This window comes from Salvelinus alpinus, chromosome 18 (genome assembly GCF_045679555.1).
Source record: "Salvelinus alpinus chromosome 18, SLU_Salpinus.1, whole genome shotgun sequence".
Taxonomy (NCBI): domain Eukaryota; kingdom Metazoa; phylum Chordata; class Actinopteri; order Salmoniformes; family Salmonidae; genus Salvelinus; species Salvelinus alpinus.
The window spans coordinates 22,974,243-22,994,463 of NC_092103.1; the positions used below are offsets into that span (position 1 = coordinate 22,974,243).

The 20,221-nt window shown below is 45.8% G+C and overlaps 1 protein-coding gene across 1 annotated transcript in view; it reads right to left on the bottom strand.

Annotated features, from left to right (window-relative positions):
* Positions 1-1,187: 1,187 nt before the first annotated feature.
* LOC139543424 (transmembrane protein 132D-like) overlaps positions 1,188-20,221 on the bottom strand; it is a 52,490-nt gene continuing 33,456 nt past the window's right edge. The window contains exons 3-10 of the mRNA XM_071349531.1: positions 15,926-16,071; positions 13,455-13,477; positions 13,253-13,411; positions 11,796-11,939; positions 5,692-5,900; positions 4,629-4,926; positions 4,360-4,551; positions 1,188-3,182 (exon numbers count right to left, since the gene is read on the bottom strand). Coding sequence (XP_071205632.1) covers positions 1,725-3,182; positions 4,360-4,551; positions 4,629-4,926; positions 5,692-5,900; positions 11,796-11,939; positions 13,253-13,411; positions 13,455-13,477; positions 15,926-16,071 — 2,629 coding nt within the window. The 3' untranslated portion in view covers positions 1,188-1,724. The remainder of the gene's footprint in view (positions 3,183-4,359; positions 4,552-4,628; positions 4,927-5,691; positions 5,901-11,795; positions 11,940-13,252; positions 13,412-13,454; positions 13,478-15,925; positions 16,072-20,221) is intronic.

The window sequence follows — 20,221 nt, forward strand, 5'->3', positions numbered from 1 at the left end:
GCACCAGAGCTCCAGTGCTCCCCCACAGCCCGGTCCTTCCGGTGCCTCCTCCAAACACCAGGCCTCCTGTAGGTCTCCCCAGTCTGGTGGGTCCTGTGGCAGCCCCACGCACCAGGCTGTCTCTCCGTCTCCTCCCTATAGGTGCGCCTGTCTGTCCAGGAGCCGCCAGAGCCGCCCGTCAGCCAGGAGCCGCCAGAGCCGTCCGTCAGCCAGGAGCCGCCAGAGCCGTCCATCAGCCAGGAGCCGCCAGAGCCGTCAGCCAGGAGCCGCCAGAGCCGTCCGTCAGCAAGGAGCCGCCAGAGCCGTCCATCAGCCCGGAGCTGCCCTTCAGTCCTGAGCTACCCCTCAGTCCGGAGCTGCCCCTCAGTCCGGAGCTGCCCCTCAGTCCGGAGCTGCCCCTCAGTCCAGTGGGGCCCTTTAGTAGGGTTGCCAGTCCTAGGTCGGCGGCGAGGGTCGCCGCTCAAAGGACGCTACTAAAGTGGACTAAGACTATGGTGGAGTGGGGTCCACGTCCAGTGCCAGAGCCGCTACCGCGGACTGATGCCCACCCAGACCCTCCCCCTATAGGTTCAGGTTTTGCGGCCGGAGTCCGCACCTTGGGGGGGGGTACTGTCACGCCCTGACCATAGTTTGCTTTGTATGTTTCTATGTTTTGTTTGGTCAGGGTGTGATCTGAATGGACATTCTATGTTGTATGTCTAGTTTGTCTGTTTCTGTGTTTGGCCTGATATGGTTCTCAATCAGAGGCAGGTGTTAGTCGTTGTCTCTGATTGGGAACCATATTTAGGTAGCCTGTTTTGTCATTGTGGGTTGTGGGTGATTGTCTATGTTAGTTGCTTGTGTCAGCACATTTCTTATATAGCGTCACGTTCGTTGTTCGTTTATTGTTTTGTATAGTTTGTTCAGTGTTCTTTCTTTATTAAAAGAAGATGGATTATCATCACGCTGCGCCTTGGTCTCCTCACTACGACGATCGTGACAGAAGTCTTGTAGCAGAGGTAACTTAATTGTTCGGTTGGTGCAAATATTAAATTCAAACTCTGAACTGTGTTTGTATAACACATACAATTTGAATAAATATCCACTCAAAAGGGGGGTATGTATAAAATAACTTTGCAATAATATATTTTATAAATATTGCATTTTCTCTGACAAATTGAACAAACTCTCAAGCTATTCTGTTGAGGAGTCATACAAATATACAAAGCCTGGAAAGTGTATAACCACATACAAATATATCATGATGCATTTTCCCATACAAATGTTCAAAAGTGACATGAAATGAAACCGTAATTAAATGCATTTAAACAGTTAGAAATGTGTAAACAATAATCTGTAGAAATATACAGTACATTATTTACACTTATAAGCATACAACACTTTTCACCATCCCGTATTAATGAGGTCTGGTCATTAATTTGGTAAGTTGGTCATGTGTGTGACTTAATGGAAAGGAAGTGACCTTACACGTATTAATGTGTATTCTCTATGTGTACTAGAAAGTGTATCCTCACTAAGTTGTACACATTTAAACACTTAAACAGGTTCAGAACACACGCACACACACACACACACACACACACACACACACACACACACACACACACACACACACACACACACACACACACACACACACACACACACACACACACACACACACACACACACACACACACACACACACACACACACACACAGACAGACAGAACCCATGTGGAGTATCACTGTGGTTGGCCCATGGGTGTGACTACAGGCCATAGCATGTCAGGTAGTGGCCCCTTAGGCTCCCCAGCTCCCCCAGCCTGACTGGCCCAGTTAAAGTCCACTCCGTTCCTCTTCAGGGCAGCCAAGTGCTTAATGTCCAGTGTGGTGAAGGTGGTGAACTGGACCTGATTCCTCTTGCTGGTGGGGGAGTGGAGTGGATCGCTGCGGGTTGGCTTGGCTAGGAGGGTGGCTGAACCCTGAGCCATGGGGTCCAGGGTGGTAACCTGCTGGGAGCTGCTCCTCCTACCCAAGGTGGCAGTCCTCTCTGGGATAGCACTCATACTCAGGTTGCTCTCCAGAGCCCGGTGGCTATCTGTGGAGCATTGTCTCTGCAGGATGCAGTGGGACTCAATAGAGCCGTGGTTCTCCCGTTTGATGGTGGAGACCTGGGGTGGGTTGTCCGGCGCTGGCCCTGTGCTGGTCCCCAGCCACACCCAGTCGTGCCTGTGCTCCTTGGGGCCGTTGGGGTCTGGGTTGCCCTGGACGGTGATCTTGTCGACCCGGAAGCAGAGATTATAGGAGGCGCAGTTGAGCAGGAAGGCCAGGATGGCCAGGACAGAGACTCCCACCAGCGCGAAGATGCCAATCTCCAGGTCTGACATGGCTTTGAACGTCTTCACCAGGTCACTCTCCACCACCTGGGGCGGCTTGGGCTGCTCTTTCTGGGGTGGTGCCTCTGCTTTGGGCATCTTTTTCTTCTGGTTGGGGTTTTCAACCAGGTTCCCCCAGTCTCTCCTCAGCCCCTGTCCTCTGCCCAGGCTTCTGTCCCTGCCAGGTCTGCCAGACACCTGAGGTTTGTCCGTGCCAGGTTTTCCCTTGGTGGTGGTACTACTATCAGTGTTGGTGGTGGTGCTGCTGATGCCCTCTCTGATGGTAGAGATGCCACCTCCAGCCACTTCCTGATCCCTGGCTGTTGACGTGGTGACATCAGTTACAGTGCTGTCCTGGCAGTCTGGCACAGTGCTCCTGAACGAGCGTCTGTCTCCGTCCCCCTCGGTCAGAGCCCGTAGTGAGGTCACAACTGGCGTGAGTTCCTGTGGTGATGTCACGACTGGCTCAGGCTCTACCTCTGACTCTGAACCTTCACTGCCATAGCCAGTAGCACCACCACCAGTGACCCCTCCGTCCGTCCTGCTGCCTTTCTGGAAAGTGACCCTAAGAAGCCCATTGCCCACCACCAGCTTGCTCTTCCTCTTAGACTTCTGGCACTCCTCACAGATCCTCAGCTCAGCTTTCACCAGCGCCCCCTGACCCTCACCCTCTGCCACCACAAATGCTGACTGGGGGGTCCGGCGCACAGTCCCCACACTCTTGTCCCCGGAGGTCACAGTCAGGGAGTAGACGCTGCGGTCAAAGAGGTCCAGAGGGGTCACTGAGCCGTCACTGAACTGGATCCAGCAGCTGACCATTGCCTCCTAAACATGGAAATAACACAGAGACAGGATAAGGAGAGGGCTTGGAATTCTCTAAAATAGGTCAAAATACAATCAGGAAATCAATATTCTCCCCATGTGCAGAGTGTCAGACATACAGAACATCAATTAATTTCCAAATATTCCCTCTCATAAATAGATGTGTTAATGCATGAGTAGGTGGTAAAGCAGGAGCTGATAGGATTTTGCATCTTTCCACAGGATTCTCATGCAACCCAATGATTCACAATTACACAGTTATTTCAATTCCTGCATTAGCGTTTTGTCTGTTGGGTTGACATGATAGCTAATCCCTAATTTTGTCGGTATCTAAGAATTGCCTCTGTTAATCTCACTATAATTAGCTTGGGGGCTATTGTATCACAGACCACAGTCCTATTACATCATGGCGTGAAACTCAATTTAACCACAGGGGGTCAATATCAGTATAGATGGAGAATACAAACCATTAGCACTAGCCACCAGAGGGTGCAATGTAAAATAATTACTCCCACCACAGTCAGTCCAATAGAACCATAGAGCTGTTAGCTGATAATGAATGATTGGAGCCAGAGTCATGGCCTATATTCTGAGGTGAAATACATTTGCATAGCTTGGAATTATACTTTACATGGCCCATCATAGAAACAAATGGGCATGTGCACTAACTCCGTTCTAATAGGTTGAGTATTGACTGGGTCAAGTTAGCGATTGGCCAGGCCTCTGGCAGCACAGGGCTGTCATAGTGCTGGTTATAGAGTATGGACTACTGCCTAATGGTATCCCCACTCACAGTTTGGGAAGTGTTTTTGAATGGGCATGCTGCCACGGCTAATGTGTGAGCTGTTAAACTGCGTCCATGCACTCTGTCTGGCTCACAGCGTGGCCACAGTACTACAGTCCTGAGCTGTGGACACTATTAACTCACACACACAGGAATCACAGGGACAAACCACATGCTGCTAGGCTAGCAGGTTACTGTTATTCACTGTGAAATGTATTATTTTCTTGCTGAATATCTGTGAAGAGCTTTGAGGGTACAGATTTTCCACTATTACTAATCGTTCACCCCTCAGCTTCAGAATGGCACAATGTGAAGTTGGGGCTTGTTCTTCGGATGTACTTTATTTTGTATAATAGTTTTTAATCAGGTTTGATATTACATCATTTGTCTATTTACCTGTTTGGGTCTCTGCATGACTTCCTGTATTGTAGCCGTGGCAATGATGGCCATGTTTCTCCCTGGGCTGAGCTGGAGGGACAGAGAGAGGCCAGAGACCAGCTGCACTCCCAGCTCTGTCACACTCACTTTGTCTTCCAGAACCCTGACCATCCGCTCAGCCAGGATCGAGTCAGACAGAGGAGACATCACCTGCAACATTATACACACACATTACAATACACACAAACAAACACACACATGCACACACACAAACATATACACATTACCTGTAGAGTGGTGGTCCCTGCAGAGCGTCCCTGCAGTACCGTCCCAGCATGTAGTCTAGCTATAGATTGGTCTCCCACCCTGAGAGAGTAGCGCACCAGGCTGGTGACATCCACCTGCCAGTCTGGCCCCAGGAAAGTCTCCAGAGACCCCCCCAATCCCCCTACTATGGGGTCTGGAGATGGGTCCGAAGACTCGGCCACAAAGGGTGTGAGCACCCTGACCACGGTGTGTTGGTACTGTAGCATGCAGCCTCTGCTCTTCCTCATCTCCTCCTCTTCCTTACTGTCCCATCTGGTCCTGAGAAAGCAACACTTAATTGTATACTCTTACGAGAAAACTGTCAGATGGAAGAGGTTCAAGAAAAATCTGAGCGTTGAATGGGTTTGGGTAGCTAGCTCTGACACCAACCATAACCATGTAAACATACCGTGTAGCTCCAGAGAAAACAACAACACCCTACACAATACATCCATCCACCTCAGTGTATTGAGTAAGAACCAGGCAGCGGTAAGACGCTCAGTATTGAGTGAGACCCTACTGACCTGTCTTCTATGGGGTATAACACACTAATGTAACTAACAGTGATGTGATGATAGATTATTATTATAGAGTACAGCAATATGCATTAGTCAAGGCTGATAAGCTGGAAGATTTCTATTCCCTACCCTCTCTGTCATAGTACTTACTGTATTATTGGAATCATCTATCTGTCTGAAAAGCACAGCTCTAGTCTATGAGGCTTCTAAACAAACAGGCTTTAGGACTCCTACTTAGATTTGTCAAATAATGGTTTTGGATTTCATCCTTTGTCACTATGCAGTGGGTCACTACTAGTGGCTCTTGTGATGATTTGTTATTAAGATTTTGTGCAAACAAACTGTCAATCAAATCCTTCTTTGAATCCTTCATGAATGCCAAACTCCAGCCTTGCTGCAGCAGGTCTTGGCATCAGCTCTCTCATCAGCTCTCTCTGTGGATTTCTAAATAGTATTGACAAAGGCTTACATTGGTATGTGGCCAACATTGGTATGTGGAGAGTTGTTATTAAAAGCAAAACCATACCTCTTGTTGCCGGCGGCCACGGGGACTCTCCAGCCCTTGATCTGGCTGAGTTCGGGGTTGGCTATGTCGATAAGCAGGGGTAGGTGGGGCATCCACACACTCATCTCCAGTTGGGCACTCAGGTAGCTGTAGGTGAAGTTGAGCACCATCCTCATCCTCCCCCTCGTCTCCTTCCCATTAACAAACACATAGTCACAACGATCCGATACCTGGGGGACACAGGGGGATGCTGAGCTATTAAAAAACACAACCTCTTCATGAGGAGTTATGTGACGTGGATAGCAAGCTGAAGTCTACTTGCCCATAATGTACTAGCCCATTAATTTCTTTGTCATTTGAGGTCCCTGTGCCCATTGTCACATAGGCTTCGGTTAGATTAAATCTGGGCCACCGAGTATCCACATTATAGTGCGATTAAAATGTTTCCGCTGCATATGTCGGTTCAATCGGAAATGACTGTAAAATGTTCAATTGTGTTATAACGCAGATCTTATGCGATCCGGATTTGATCTAGCCCTAAGCCATCTAAGATTTATCAATCTAAGTGCTAACAGAGACAGAAGAAAGAAAGAGCATGCTGTGGGACCATCATATTGTATCTGTGTGTATGTGTATAGAAATATATCCATGCTCGGGAGACCAGATGATCCTTTACCCTGACCCCCTCCCTTTGCTCTAAGAGTGGTCACTGACTGGGAAGAGAGAGTGATATAATAACTGAAAACATTTCTACAGTCTTCATAAGTGATAATACAGAAATACAAACCCGCCCTTACCTTGAAAAGATTAGCTCAAGTGAGTAACCTCTTAATTCCAAGATGGCGTAGCAGTGTAGACGTGTTTGTTTAGTCCTCTCGTGTACGTTTGTATTTTTTCGTATTTCTTGTATATATTAAAAACAATTTTTTATCTCTTTTCGATTTTTAATTCGATTATACCTTCCGGTAACCTACCTCACCCAATGTGATACGGAATCGCTATTATTTTTTTTACTTTGGAACACATTCAAGAACCCCCAGTAGCTAACCAGCTAATCAGCTACAAGCTACTTAGCCATTTTTAGCCGCTGCTAGCAGCTTTTACCTTCTGCACAGACACCAGCCCTGTTATTAGCCTGGATATTACCCACCAATTTACCAGCATCGGACTGTCTCTCGACAACAACGCCGGATTCCTGCCGTAATCCCTGAGCCACTACTTCTGATCCGCACAGCTAGCTTGCAGCTAGTGCAGCTAGCGCCACTGCCACGAAGCTAGCACCAGTTAGCAAACACAATTCTACAATCACAACCTCTCTTTCGCCATCGCCATCCGGCTTGGATTCTCTGTCGACACGACCACGTCTGGTCTGCAGACGAATACCCCATCCGCTGTGCCCTCAACCGGCCTCCGTCTGAGCAGACCCCCTCCGTCTGAGCAGACCACCCCCCGGGCTACTAACTTTAAACGTCGCGTGCTAGCTTAGTGGCGGCTTCCCTGCTCCATCTACGGCTGCCCCCTGGACACTATGATCACTTGGCTACATAGCTGATGCCTGCCGGACTGTCCATTAATTCACGGTACTCCATTCTGTTTATTTGTGTTTTATCTGTCGGCTCTGTGTTTTAACTCATGCTCTGTGTGTAGTCAATCCGACCCTCTCTGCCTAGTCGTCGCCATTTTTACCTGCTGTTGCTGTGTTAGCTGACTAGCTGCTGTTATCTCACCTGTTGTTTTAGCTAGCTCTCCCAATCAAGACCTGCAATCACTTTATGCCTTACTGTATGTCTCTCTCAAATATCAATATGCCTTGTATACTGTTGTTCAGGCTAGTTATCATTGTTTTGGTTTGCAATGGACCCCGTAGTTCCACTCTCCGTACCTCTGATACCTCCTTTGTCCCACCTCCCACACATGCGGTGACCTCACCCATTGAGACCAGCATGTCCAGAGATACAACCTCTCTTATCATCACCCAGTGCCTGGGCTTGCCTCCATTGTACCCGTGCCCCACCATACCCCTGTCTGCACATTATGCCCAGAATCTATTCTACCACGGCCATAAATCTGCTCCTTTTATTCCTTGTCCCCAACGCTCTAGGCGACCAGTTTTGATAGCCTTTAGCCGCACCCTCATCCTACTACTCCTCTGTTCCTCGGGTGATGTGGAGGCAAACCCAGGCCCTGCATGTCCCCAGGCACCCTCATTTGTTGACTTCTGTGATCGAAAAAGCCTTGGCCTCATGCATGTCAACATCAGAAGCCTCCTCCCTAAGTTTGTCTTACTCACCGCTTTAGCACACTCTGCCAACCCTGATGTCCTTGCCGTGTCTGAATCCTGGCTAAGGAAGGCCACCAAAAATTCGGAGATTTCCATACCCAACTATAACACTTTCCGTCAAGATAGAACTGCCAAAGGGGGAGGAGTTGCAATCTACTGCAGAGATAGCCTGCAAAGTTCTGTCATACTTTCCAGGTCTATGCCCAAACAGATCGAACTTCTAATTTTAAAAATGTATCTCTCCAGAAATAAGTCTCTCACTGTTGCCGCCTGCTACCGACCCCCCTCAGCTCCCAGCTGTGCCCTGGACACCATCTGTGAATTGATCGCTCCCCATCTAGCTTCAGAGTTTGTTCTGTTAGGTGACCTAAACTGGGATATGCTTAACACCCCGGCAGTCCTACAATCTAAGCTAGATGCCCTCAATCTCACACAAATCATCAAGGAACCCACCAGGTACAACCCTAAATCCGTAAACATGGGCACCCTAATAGACATTATCCTGACCAACTTGCCCTCCAAATACACCTCTGCTGTCTTCAATCAAGATCTCAGCGATCACTGCCTCATTGCCTGTATCCGCTACGGGTCCGCGGTCAAACGACCACCCCTCATCACTGTCAAACGCTCCCTAAAACACTTCTGCGAGCAGGCCTTTCTAATCGATCTGGCCCGGGTACCCTGGAAGGATATTGACCTCATCCCGTCAGTTGAGGATGCCTGGTCATTCTTTAAAAGTTACTTCCTCACCATATTAGACAAGCATGCTCCGTTCAAAAAATGCAGAACTAAGAACAGATATAGCCCTTGGTTCACTCCAGACCTGACTGCCCTCGACCAGCACAAAAACATCCTGTGGCGAACTGCAATAGCATCGAAGAGCCCCCGCGATATGCAACTGTTCAGGGAAGTCAGGAACCAATACACGCAGTCAGTCAGGAAAGCAAAGGCCAGCTTTTTCAAGCAGAAATTTGCATCCTGTAGCTCTAACTCCAAAAAGTTCTGGGATACTGTAAAGTCCATGGAGAACAAGAGCACCTCCTCCCAGCTTCCCACTGCACTGAGGCTAGGTAACACGGTCACCACCGATAAATCAGTGATAATCGAAAACTTCAACAAGCATTTCTCAATGGCTGGCCATGCCTTCCTCCTGGCGACTCCAACCTTGGCCAACAGCCCCGCCCCCCCCGCTGCTACTCGCCCAAGCCTCCCCAGCTTCTCCTTTACCCAAATCCAGATAGCAGATGTTCTGAAAGAGCTGGAAAACCTGGACCCATACAAATCAGCTGGGCTTGACAATCTGGACCCCCTATTTCTGAAACTGTCTGCCGCCATTGTCGCACCCCCTATTACCAGCCTGTTCAACCTCTCCTTCGTATCATCTGAGATCCCCAAGGATTGGAAAGCTGCCGCGGTCATCCCCCTCTTCAAAGGGGGAGACACCCTGGACCCAAACTGTTACAGACCTATATCCATCCTGCCCTGCCTATCTAAGGTCTTCGAAAGCCAAGTCAACAAACAGATCACTGACCATCTCGAATCCCACCGTACCTTCTCCGCTGTGCAATCCGGTTTCCGAGCCGGTCACGGGTGCACCTCAGCCACGCTCAAGGTACTAAACGATATCATAACCGGCATCGATAAAAGACAGTACTGTGCAGCCGTCTTCATCGACCTGGCCAAGGCTTTCGACTCTGTCAATCACCATATTCTTATCGGCAGACTCAGTAGCCTCGGTTTTTCTAATGACTGCCTTGCCTGGTTCACCAACTACTTTGCAGACAGAGTTCAGTGTGTCAAATCGGAGGGCATGTTGTCCGGTCCTCTGGCAGTCTCTATAGGGGTGCCACATGGTTCAATTCTCGGGCCGACTCTTTTCTCTGTATATATCAATGATGTTGCTCTTGCTGCGGGCGATTCCCTGATCCACCTCTACGCAGACGACACCATTCTGTATACTTCTGGCCCTTCCTTGGACACTGTATTATCTAACCTCCAAACGAGCTTCAATGCCATACAACACTCCTTCCGTGGCCTCCAACTGCTCTTAAACGCTAGTAAAACCAAATGCATCCTTTTCAACCGTTCGCTGCCTGCACCCGCACGCCCGACTAGCATCACCACCCTGGACGGTTCCGACCTAGAATATGTGGACATCTATAAGTACCTAGGTGTCTGGCTAGACTGCAAACTCTCCTTCCAGACTCATATCAAACATCTCCAATCCAAAATCAAATCTAGAGTCAGCTTTCTATTTCGCAACAAAGCCTCCTTCACTCACGCCGCCAAACTTACCCTAGTAAAACTGACTATCCTACCGATCCTCGACTTCGGCGATGTCATCTACAAAATAGCTTCCAATACTCTACTCAGCAAACTGGATGCAGTTTATCACAGTGCCATCCGTTTTGTTACTAAAGCACCTTATACGACACACCACTGCGACCTGTATGCCCTAGTCGGCTGGCCCTCGCTACATGTTCGTCGTCAGACCCACTGGCTCCAGGTCATCTACAAGGCTATGCTAGGTAAAGTGCCGCCTTATCTCAGTTCACTGGTCACGATGGCTACACCCACCCGTAGCACGCGCTCCAGCAGGTGTATCTCACTGATCATCCCTAAAGCCAAAACCTCATTTGGACGCCTTTCCTTCCAGTTCTCTGCTGCCTGCGACTGGAACGAATTGCAAAAATCTCTGAAGTTGGAGACTTTTATCTCCCTCAACAACTTTAAACATCTGCTATCCGAGCAGCTAACCGATCGCTGCAGCTGTACATAGTCCATCGGTATATAGCCCACCCAATTTACCTACCTCACCCCCCATACTGCTTTTACTTATTTACTTTTCTGCTCTTTTGCACACCAGTATCTCTACTTGCACATGATCATCTGATGATTTATCACTCCAGTGTTAATCTGCTAAATTGTAATTATTCGATTTATTGCCTACCTCCTCATGCCTTTTGCACACATTGTATATAGATTCTCTTTTTTTCTACCATGTTATTGACTTGTTTATTGTTTACTCCATGTGTAACTCTGTGTTGTTGTCTGTTCACACTGCTATGCTTTATCTTGGCCAGGTTATCTTGGCCAGGTCGCAGTTGCAAATGAGAACTCAACTAGCCTACCTGGTTAAATAAAGGTGAAATAAAATAAAAATTATTTAAAAAAATGGAAAATGCTAGGCTATAATACAATTTCCACACTTGCTCTCGTGCTCTTTATCTATCTTTTTCAAAATTTGCTGGGTGAATGTTCTCTCTCTCTGTTTCCCTCTGTCTCTCTCTCTCTGTCACCCTCTCTCTGTATGTCTCTGTCTGTCTCGCCCCTTCGCTGTCTCTTTTCATCTCTCTGTCTCTCGCTCTCTTATTGGAGTAAAGTCCCCATGCCCTTGGCTCCACAAGATCTGCTCTAATAACATGCATTTCACATGCAAGTATGATTTTTATTATGGTCTCTGAATGATTCTGAATATGATAGTCATAAGGATGTTCGTCTTGTTCTCTTGCAACATACATGTACGTAGATATAGAATCTCAATTTGAGCCAGTTTGCTGCAGGAGGAAAATAATCCTGCAGCAACAGGACATGTTAATTATCATGTGGATTATAATTCATGGACATTTTTGTAGGGGTTGATACATTTTTCGTAAGGGAAAATCAAGTCTGAAATTTCAAAGTGGAAATTATAAACTTCAGCAGCCTTTTTAAACCTCAAATACACTACAAGTTTTAATTGTCCTGCATTGCAGGAAAGTTCTCCTGCAACAAGGTGATCAAATTAAGATCCTACACCTGTAGAGAAAAAGTGAACTTTGAAACAGGGCTTCCAAAGCTGTACCTTCAGCACGTTCTCGTCAGTGGACCTGCAGTTGGTATAGTTGGTGACATCGGTGACAGTGCCGTCAGCTTCCACAGCCAGAGTCCTGACTGGGGCAGACACTTTCTTACCAGTCAGAACAGCTGTGTTCAGCACATCACTGTCCTACAGGGGATAGATGGGACAGAGTGACCGTGTGAGGCAGGCATTTAACCACACACTCACATTCAAAAATGGGCATTCACATGTAAGCATGCAAGCACACACACACACACACACACACACACACACACACACACACACACACACACACACACACACACACATACACACCCACACACATTTACACAAAGATTGGCATGCACATGTACACACACTCGCATGAACGCACACACAAACTTACAATTACATGAACACGCACTCACCCACTTCCTTGTACAGTTAAGTCTGTGCATATGTTTAACTGCTTACCTCCTAAACATAAATAGACAAATCAAGGTTGGTCTACGGCTGATAAGTTCTCTCTTATAGCTCTATAACCCCTCTTTGAACATGGGTTTTAAAGTGTTTTCTGGCCATGATACTCTCTAATAATATTGGTTCTAATCTAGGAGGCGTGGGGGTTGATACAGTGGCTGATGACTGTATGGCCCAGCTGATGTAGATTTAACTGCAGCTCTCGACAGATGTTGCAGGGCAGCCTGTAAGTCATTCTGAACTCAGCAGCACAGCACAACAGCTGCTGACCGCAATTCAGAAAGTCACCAAAACTGACTACCAGTACAATAAAGTTGTATTGTATTGTACAGACCTACTGTACTGAAGCAATCCCTATGGGATTTGTAGTACCAACACCGTTTTGAAAAAGGGATTAATTCCTGTCACAAGTACACAGGTGGTAATACCATCTTCTGACAAACCAGATCTATACCTTGTACTTGTACATTTGGAAAAATCGTATAAAGCATTGTGGCTTCGTTATAAATATGTTTCATTCCTCCCTATGGGGGCTGTTTGATTCTCAATGAACGTCAACTGCATTAACATTGAAGGAGAGTGTGACCTGGGCCAGAACAGCCCTGATGTTATCAAAGCTAGAGGCCAATACAGCTGGCACTCAGCTGTACAACAATGAACACATCGACACCCCCCTGACATCCCCCTCTCCAGGGCTCTCTCAATCATGTACAAACACATTTTATTGTTATTTTATAGCCAACGTCTCCTCCATAAAACATCAAACCAGATGAGAGTACAATAGACATACATTTACAGTAGACCCACACAGTACTTAATTGCACATCCAGCAAGACTGTAATTCAACTTGCTGCAGGGAGAATAAAGTGGGGGTGTTACTGTTAATGCAACTACTGCTGTGCCATACAAACCCAGGTGCATCTGCACACAGGTGCATGCACGCATACAAATAAAATGCCACACGTGCACACACATAAAAGGCACGCACACATGCTCCTCACCATGACCAGTGGTGTCAGGCCTACGTAGTCTCTCTGGGTGGTATAGATCCTCATGACGCCAACATCCTTGATGTGTCCTGTTTCCAAACGCCATGTGATCATCTGGCTCTCTAATGGTTGCTCAGTCAACTCCTTGGACTCAAAGTCAAGCTGCAAGACCTCCAACAGACCCCTGTCAATCCAGAAATACAGTTACATTCACATTCTGCATCCTACTGATATTCACTGTAGCATTCAATACAATGTGTCACAGCTCATGAATGGACATGAATACTGCAATCATCAAGATGTATGCTGCAATCAAGTACAACAAGACCCTCTTATATCTAACATGCACATTCAAACCCACAGTGTTATTATAAAATGATCATAATCTGACCTAAACCTTGCTTATAGTGTATGTAATACAGAGATGGGCAACTGGTGGCGGGGGAGGGGATGGGTGTTCAGAGCACTATTTGGTCAAGCAGTTGCTAGACAACAGATGTGTGGATGTCCTTAGTGGCTGTCCTTGGTGCTGTCAGTAGGATACTAGTAGGATACTGTGTTGTATTATTCACTGTTTCCCTCCCTCCTGCTCTCTTCATCTTCTCTCCTCAATATCTACCTCCTTCCTCATCTGTCCATTTGTCTCCTCCATCTCTTCTCCATCTCTCCTCCATCTCTCTTTCATTCTCGGATCAGGCCCGCAGATCAATCCCCCTCCCCAAACTTTTTGTCAGCCTCTTCAGCTTAGACCTCGAGATAGCTTTGCTCTACATATACTTATTCATCAATAAAAGAGATTGGACAGGATTCTATGGGGGACATTTTCACCATGATTCCACTCAATTACTTCAGCACAGGAATGGAGGAGAAAAAGGTGGTAATTCCCCCTCTTTTTCCTGGAAACCCTCTCTGGGGGCTTTGGGGGTCGTAGCTTGTAAATCTGTGGTCTTATCATCAGTTTCAGAATGCTGGGGTGGGTAGGGGGGTAACTTCTGTCTACCCCGCTGGGTGTTCACTGGCCTGTTCACTGGTTAATACCGCTGCCAGGACTTGGAATATCTGTGTTCCTTATCTTGCCCGGAATGTGCCAGCCAGCGGTTAAGCCCGGATAACGCACTGAGGATTACTGATGATTACAGATAAGTGGGCCGGACAGGCGGCGCGCTGAGCCGGGTTGGAGTGTGTATGTGTGTGTGTTTGTCTGAGGGGGATGGTATGTGCTAGGAGGTTGCTGGCCAGAGGTGTGTTTTTACATCTGGATCAGGAAGTGTTGTGATAGCACCACATAATTTTCCATGTTGACATCATTGACGCTGTGCTGACTAGTGGTGGCTATTCAGCAGCCTGATGGTCTGGGGGTAGAAGCTTTTGGCCAGTCTTAAAGTTTTTGCCATGATGTTCCTATACTGCCCGCGTCTAAGTGATGGAAACGGGAAGAACAGGCCATGGCTCGGGTGGCTGGGGTACCTGATGATCGTCTTGGCCTTCCTGCAACATGTGGTGTTGTAGGTGTCATGGTGGGCAGGCAGTGTGCATCCAATGGTGCGTTCGGCTGAGCGTACCACCCTCCTTAGCGCCTTGCGGTCACTGGCGGTGGAGTTGCCGTACAAGGCTGTGATGCAGCCTGACACTATGCTCTCGATGGTGCTCCTGTAGAACACTGTGATGGCCCTCGAAGACAGGCCAGATTTCTTCAGCATCTTGAGGTGTTGTTTGACCATTTCGCCTCCTCAGATGTGTATGCCGAGGAACTTTAAGTTTTTGACCATCTCAAATGCGGCCCCGTTGATAAGGACGCTCCTTTGTTTTGCTGATGTTGAGGGAGAGGTTGTTTACCTGTCACCACCCTGTCAGTGACATCGTGGAGAAATATTCTAAACTGTTCATATCAACACAGTTGATCCCTCCCCCACTGCGATAGACAGGAGGATTACTAACGTTATTACTGATATCATGATAATCTCAAAGAGCCTTACAAACAACTGATTGACATTGTCATCTACTGTATGTTATTCCTTGTAGTTATAGAGCAGGTTTCCCGGACACAGATTAGTGCTACAGTCTATTTCTCCATTGAGGAATGCTTTTTAGACCAGGACTAGGCTTGATCTCTGTCCCGGAAACTGGCCCATATTCCATGAGATTATAACTAGGGCCCAGTTGTTCCTGATCACATGACCTGACCAGGGAAAACTCTGGGCCCAATTTACGTATAACATATCTTATAGAAACCAGGGAAATAAGTGCCTTAAGCAAATATCAGTGCAGCTGTGCCACATCTATCAGTTCAAAAAGTACTGAATAGTCACTTCAGTCTATTTACAAGGAGAGTGATTAATCACAATGTAACAGAGATCTGCTCCACACAATAAACGGCTGTCTGCACAGCTGCCGGGACCACACCAACAAGGCAACTGATGAAATTAATTTGTTTTTTTCCCTCGATCAAGTCCTAGAATTGCAATCTGTTCTTCTTCCTGACATTTTAACGAAGAGAATTCTGAGAATCTGGAAAGCTATAAGAAACAACCTGTTTGTTTCTTCTAACTTTCTCTTCGGACAAATGCTGTACATCAATAATCTCACACTTCTCATACCAGTAAGAACATGACAAAGGAAAGCCATTATTAAGATTTAAGAGAGCCTACAAAACTCAAGATATTTGAGGAAAATGAAGGGCTACACACCTTTTCCTGGGATTGGTGGTCTTCCTCTGACACACGACAGAGATGGTGTTTACGCCCCTTCTGCCAGGCTCCGGGGCGATGTCCCATACGGCTGAGTCACTGGGCCTCACTGTACTGAACGACATGCCCTTCCTCACTGTGGCTCTGGAACACATAGACACACACAGGTCAGTTAACACACACATACACACACACAGGTCAGTTAACACACACATACACACACACAGGTCAGTTAACACACACATACACACACATAGGTCAGTTAACACACGCATACACACACACACACACACACATAGGTCAGTTAACACACATACACACACACAGGTCAGTTAATACACCCACAAAGGCAGGTTAACACACTCATACACACACAGAGGTCAGTTAACACACACATACACACCCATAGGTCAGTTAACACACGCATACACACACACAGGTCAGTTAACACACACATACACACACACACACACAGGTCAGTTAACACACACATAAACACACAGGTCAGTTAACACACACACACACACACAGGTCAGTTAACACACACATACACAAACAGGTCAGTTAACACACACACACACAGGTCAGTTAACACACACACACACACACACACACACATACACACACACACAGGTTAGTTAACACACACAAACACACACAGGTCAATTAACACACACATACACACACAGGTCAGTTAACACACACATACACAAACAGGTCAGTTAACACACACACACACAGGTCAGTTAACACACACACACACACACGCACACGCACACACACACACACACACACACACACACACACACACACACACACACACACACACACACACACACACACACACACACACACACACACACACACACACACACACACACATACACACACAGGTCAATTAACACACACATACACACACAGGTCAGTTAACACACACGTACACACACAGGTCAGTTAACACACACACACACACACACACACACACACACACACACACACATACACACACACAGGTCAATTAACACACACATACACACACAGGTCAATTAACACACACATACACACACAGGTCAGTTAACACACACGTACACACACAGGTCAGTTTACACACACGTACACACACAGGTCAGTTAACACACACATACACACACAGGTCAATTGACATGAATACATAAATTCACAGGCTACTTAAGGGGAACACTTGAGGTGATCTCAACAGCATAATCTGTTTGAGTGTTATTGAACCATGATTGAATGCTGCAGGGGAGGTGGAGCTATCTGAGGAACACATGAGAGCCTCAGATAATGATAGCAGCCTGACATAGTCAGCACAAGGCTCAGATTCTAAAGCTGCCTTCAGGCAAACTCTCACATAACATACATTCACATCAAAACATGCAGTGGTTGGTCAAAGATCAACCTAGAGGAAGCTCTACATGTTACTTCTACCAGTATGATTGTTCACTCTTAGAAAAAAAGGTGCTATCTAGAACTTTAAAGGGTTCTTCGGCTGTCCCCATAGAACCCTTCAAAGAACCCTTTTAGGTTCCTGGTAGAACCTGTTTCGTTCCAGGTAGAACCCTTTTCACAGAGTGTCAAACCAGCGTTGAATAGAACTTGTCACGGGTACATCCTGTGACAAGGTTATAACATCTACCGAAAAGACAGAAATGCCAACAGAGGCGGTGTTGCGGTCTATATTCAGAACCACATTCCTGTGAAGCTTAGAGATGATCTAATGTTAAATACTGTTGAAGTAATATGGCTACAGGTTCATCTGCCTCACCTAAAGTCCATTCTTGTGGGAAGCTGCTGTAGACCACCAAGTGTTAACAGTCTGTATCTGGATAATATGTGTGAAATGCTTGATAATGTATGTGATATCAACAGAAAAGTACATTTTCTGGGTGATTTAAATATTGACAAGCTATCATCAAGCTGCCCACTCAGGAAAAAACTTCAAACTGTAACCAGTGCCTGCAACTTGGATCCGGTTGTCAGTCAACCTACCAGGGTAGTTACAAACAGCACAGGAATTAAATCATCAAAATGATCACATTTTTACTAACGCTGCAGATATTTGCTTTAAAGCAGTATCCAAATCCATAGGATGTAGTGATCACAATATAATAGCCACATCTAAGAAAACCAAAGTTCCAAAGGCTGGGACTAATATAGTGTATAAGAGGTCATCCAATAAGTTTTGTTGTGATTCATATGTTGATGATGTAAAGAATATTTGCTGGTCTGTGATGCTGCACTTGACTCATTTATGAAACGACTTATTCCAGTTACTAATAAGCACGCACCGATTAAGAAAATTACTGTAAAAACTGTTAAATCCCCTTGGATTGATGAGGAATTGAAAAATTGTCTGGTTGAGAGGGATGAGGTAAAAGGTATGGCAAATAAGTCTGGCATGCCCAACTGTCTGGCAGCCCAACTGGCAAACATATTGAAAATTAAGAAATCATGTGACTAAACTAAATAAAAGAAAAAGAAACTACACTAGGAAACAAATATAAATTACATAAAGGAATGATAGTAAAAAGCTTTGGGGCACCTTATATGAAATTTTGGGAAATAAATCAAACTCGGCTCCTTCATTTGTTGAATCAGATGGCTCATTCATCAAAAAGCCCACTGATATTGCCAACTACTTTAATGACGTTTTCATTGGCAAGATAAGCAAACTTAGGGATGACATTCCAGCAACAAACGCTGACACTACACATCCAAGTATATTGGACCAAATTTTGAAAGACAATAATTGTACTTTTGAATTCCGTAAAGTTAGTGGTGAAGAGGGGAAAAAATGATTGTTGGTTGTCAACAATGACAAGTCACCAGGGTCTGACAATCTAGATGGAAAATTACTGAGGATAATAGCAGACAATTTTGCCACTCCTATTTGCCACATCTTCAATTTAAGCCTACAAGAGAGCATGAGCCCTCAAGCCTGGAGGAAAGCTAAAGTAATTCCGCTACCCAAGAATAGTAAAACCCCCCTTTACTGGCTCAAATAGCCGACCAATCAGCCTGTTACCAACCCTTACTAAACTTCTGAAAAATTCTGTTTTACCAGATACAATGCTATTTTACAGTAAACAAATTTACAACAGAATTTCAGCATGATTATAGGGAAGAACACTCAACAAGCAGAGCACTTACACAAATTACTGATGACTTAGACTTCAGTGCAGCTTTTGACATTATTGATCATAGTCTGCTGCTGGAACAACGTATGTGTTATGGCTTTACACCCCCTGCTATAATGTGGATAAAGAGTTACGTGTCTAACACAGAGGGTGTTGCTTAACTTTTTAAGGCTAGGGGGCAGTATTCGGAAGTTTGGATGACTGAGGTGCCCAAAGTAAACTGCCTGTTACTCAGGCCCAGAACCTAGGATATGCATATGCATGGTATAAAACACTCTAAAGTTTCTAAAACTGTTAAAATAATGTCTGTGAGTATAACAGAACTGATTTGGCAGGTGAAACACCAAGGACAATCCATCCAGGAATGTTTGTTGTTGTTGAGGTCATTGGACTTTTCAATGCTTTTCTGTGGGAAAGTCTAATAATTACGACCCAGATTGCAGTTCCTATGGCTACCACTAGATGTCAACAGTCTTTAGAAATTGTTTCATGCTTGTTTTTTGAAAAATGAAGAAGTATTCGTATTCTTTCGAAGTATCCCTCAGAAGGACTCTAGTCTTTTGGCGCGCTCCTCGTTCTTTTTCTCCGGTATTGAACACAGTTTATTCCGTCTTAAATGTTATCGATTATTTACATATAAGGGTAACTGAGGTTGGATTAGAAATGTTGTTTGAATTGTTTGGACGAAGTTTACAGGTAACTATTCAGATTCCTTTATAGGCATGTTGGGCGAGTTGGAACAGGTGTATTTCTGAATCAAACGCGACAAATAAACTGACATTTTTGGGATATAAAGAAGGACTTTATCGAACAAAACGACCATACGGTTTGCAACTGCACATGGTGACAAAGATCGTACTTTTTGGAGAAATTTCCTCTGGTCTGATGAAACAAAAATAGAACTGTTTGGCCATAATGACCATCTTTATGTTTGGAGGAAAAAGGGGGACGCTTGCAAGCCGAAGAACACCATCCCAACCGTGAAGCATGGGGGTGGCAGCATCATGTCGTGGGGGTGCTTTTCTGCAGGAGGGACTGATTAAATGTCAGGAATTGTGAAAAGCTGAGTTTAAATGTATTTGGCTAAGGTGTATGTAAACTTCCGACTTCCGACTTCAACTGTAAATGTGATGAGT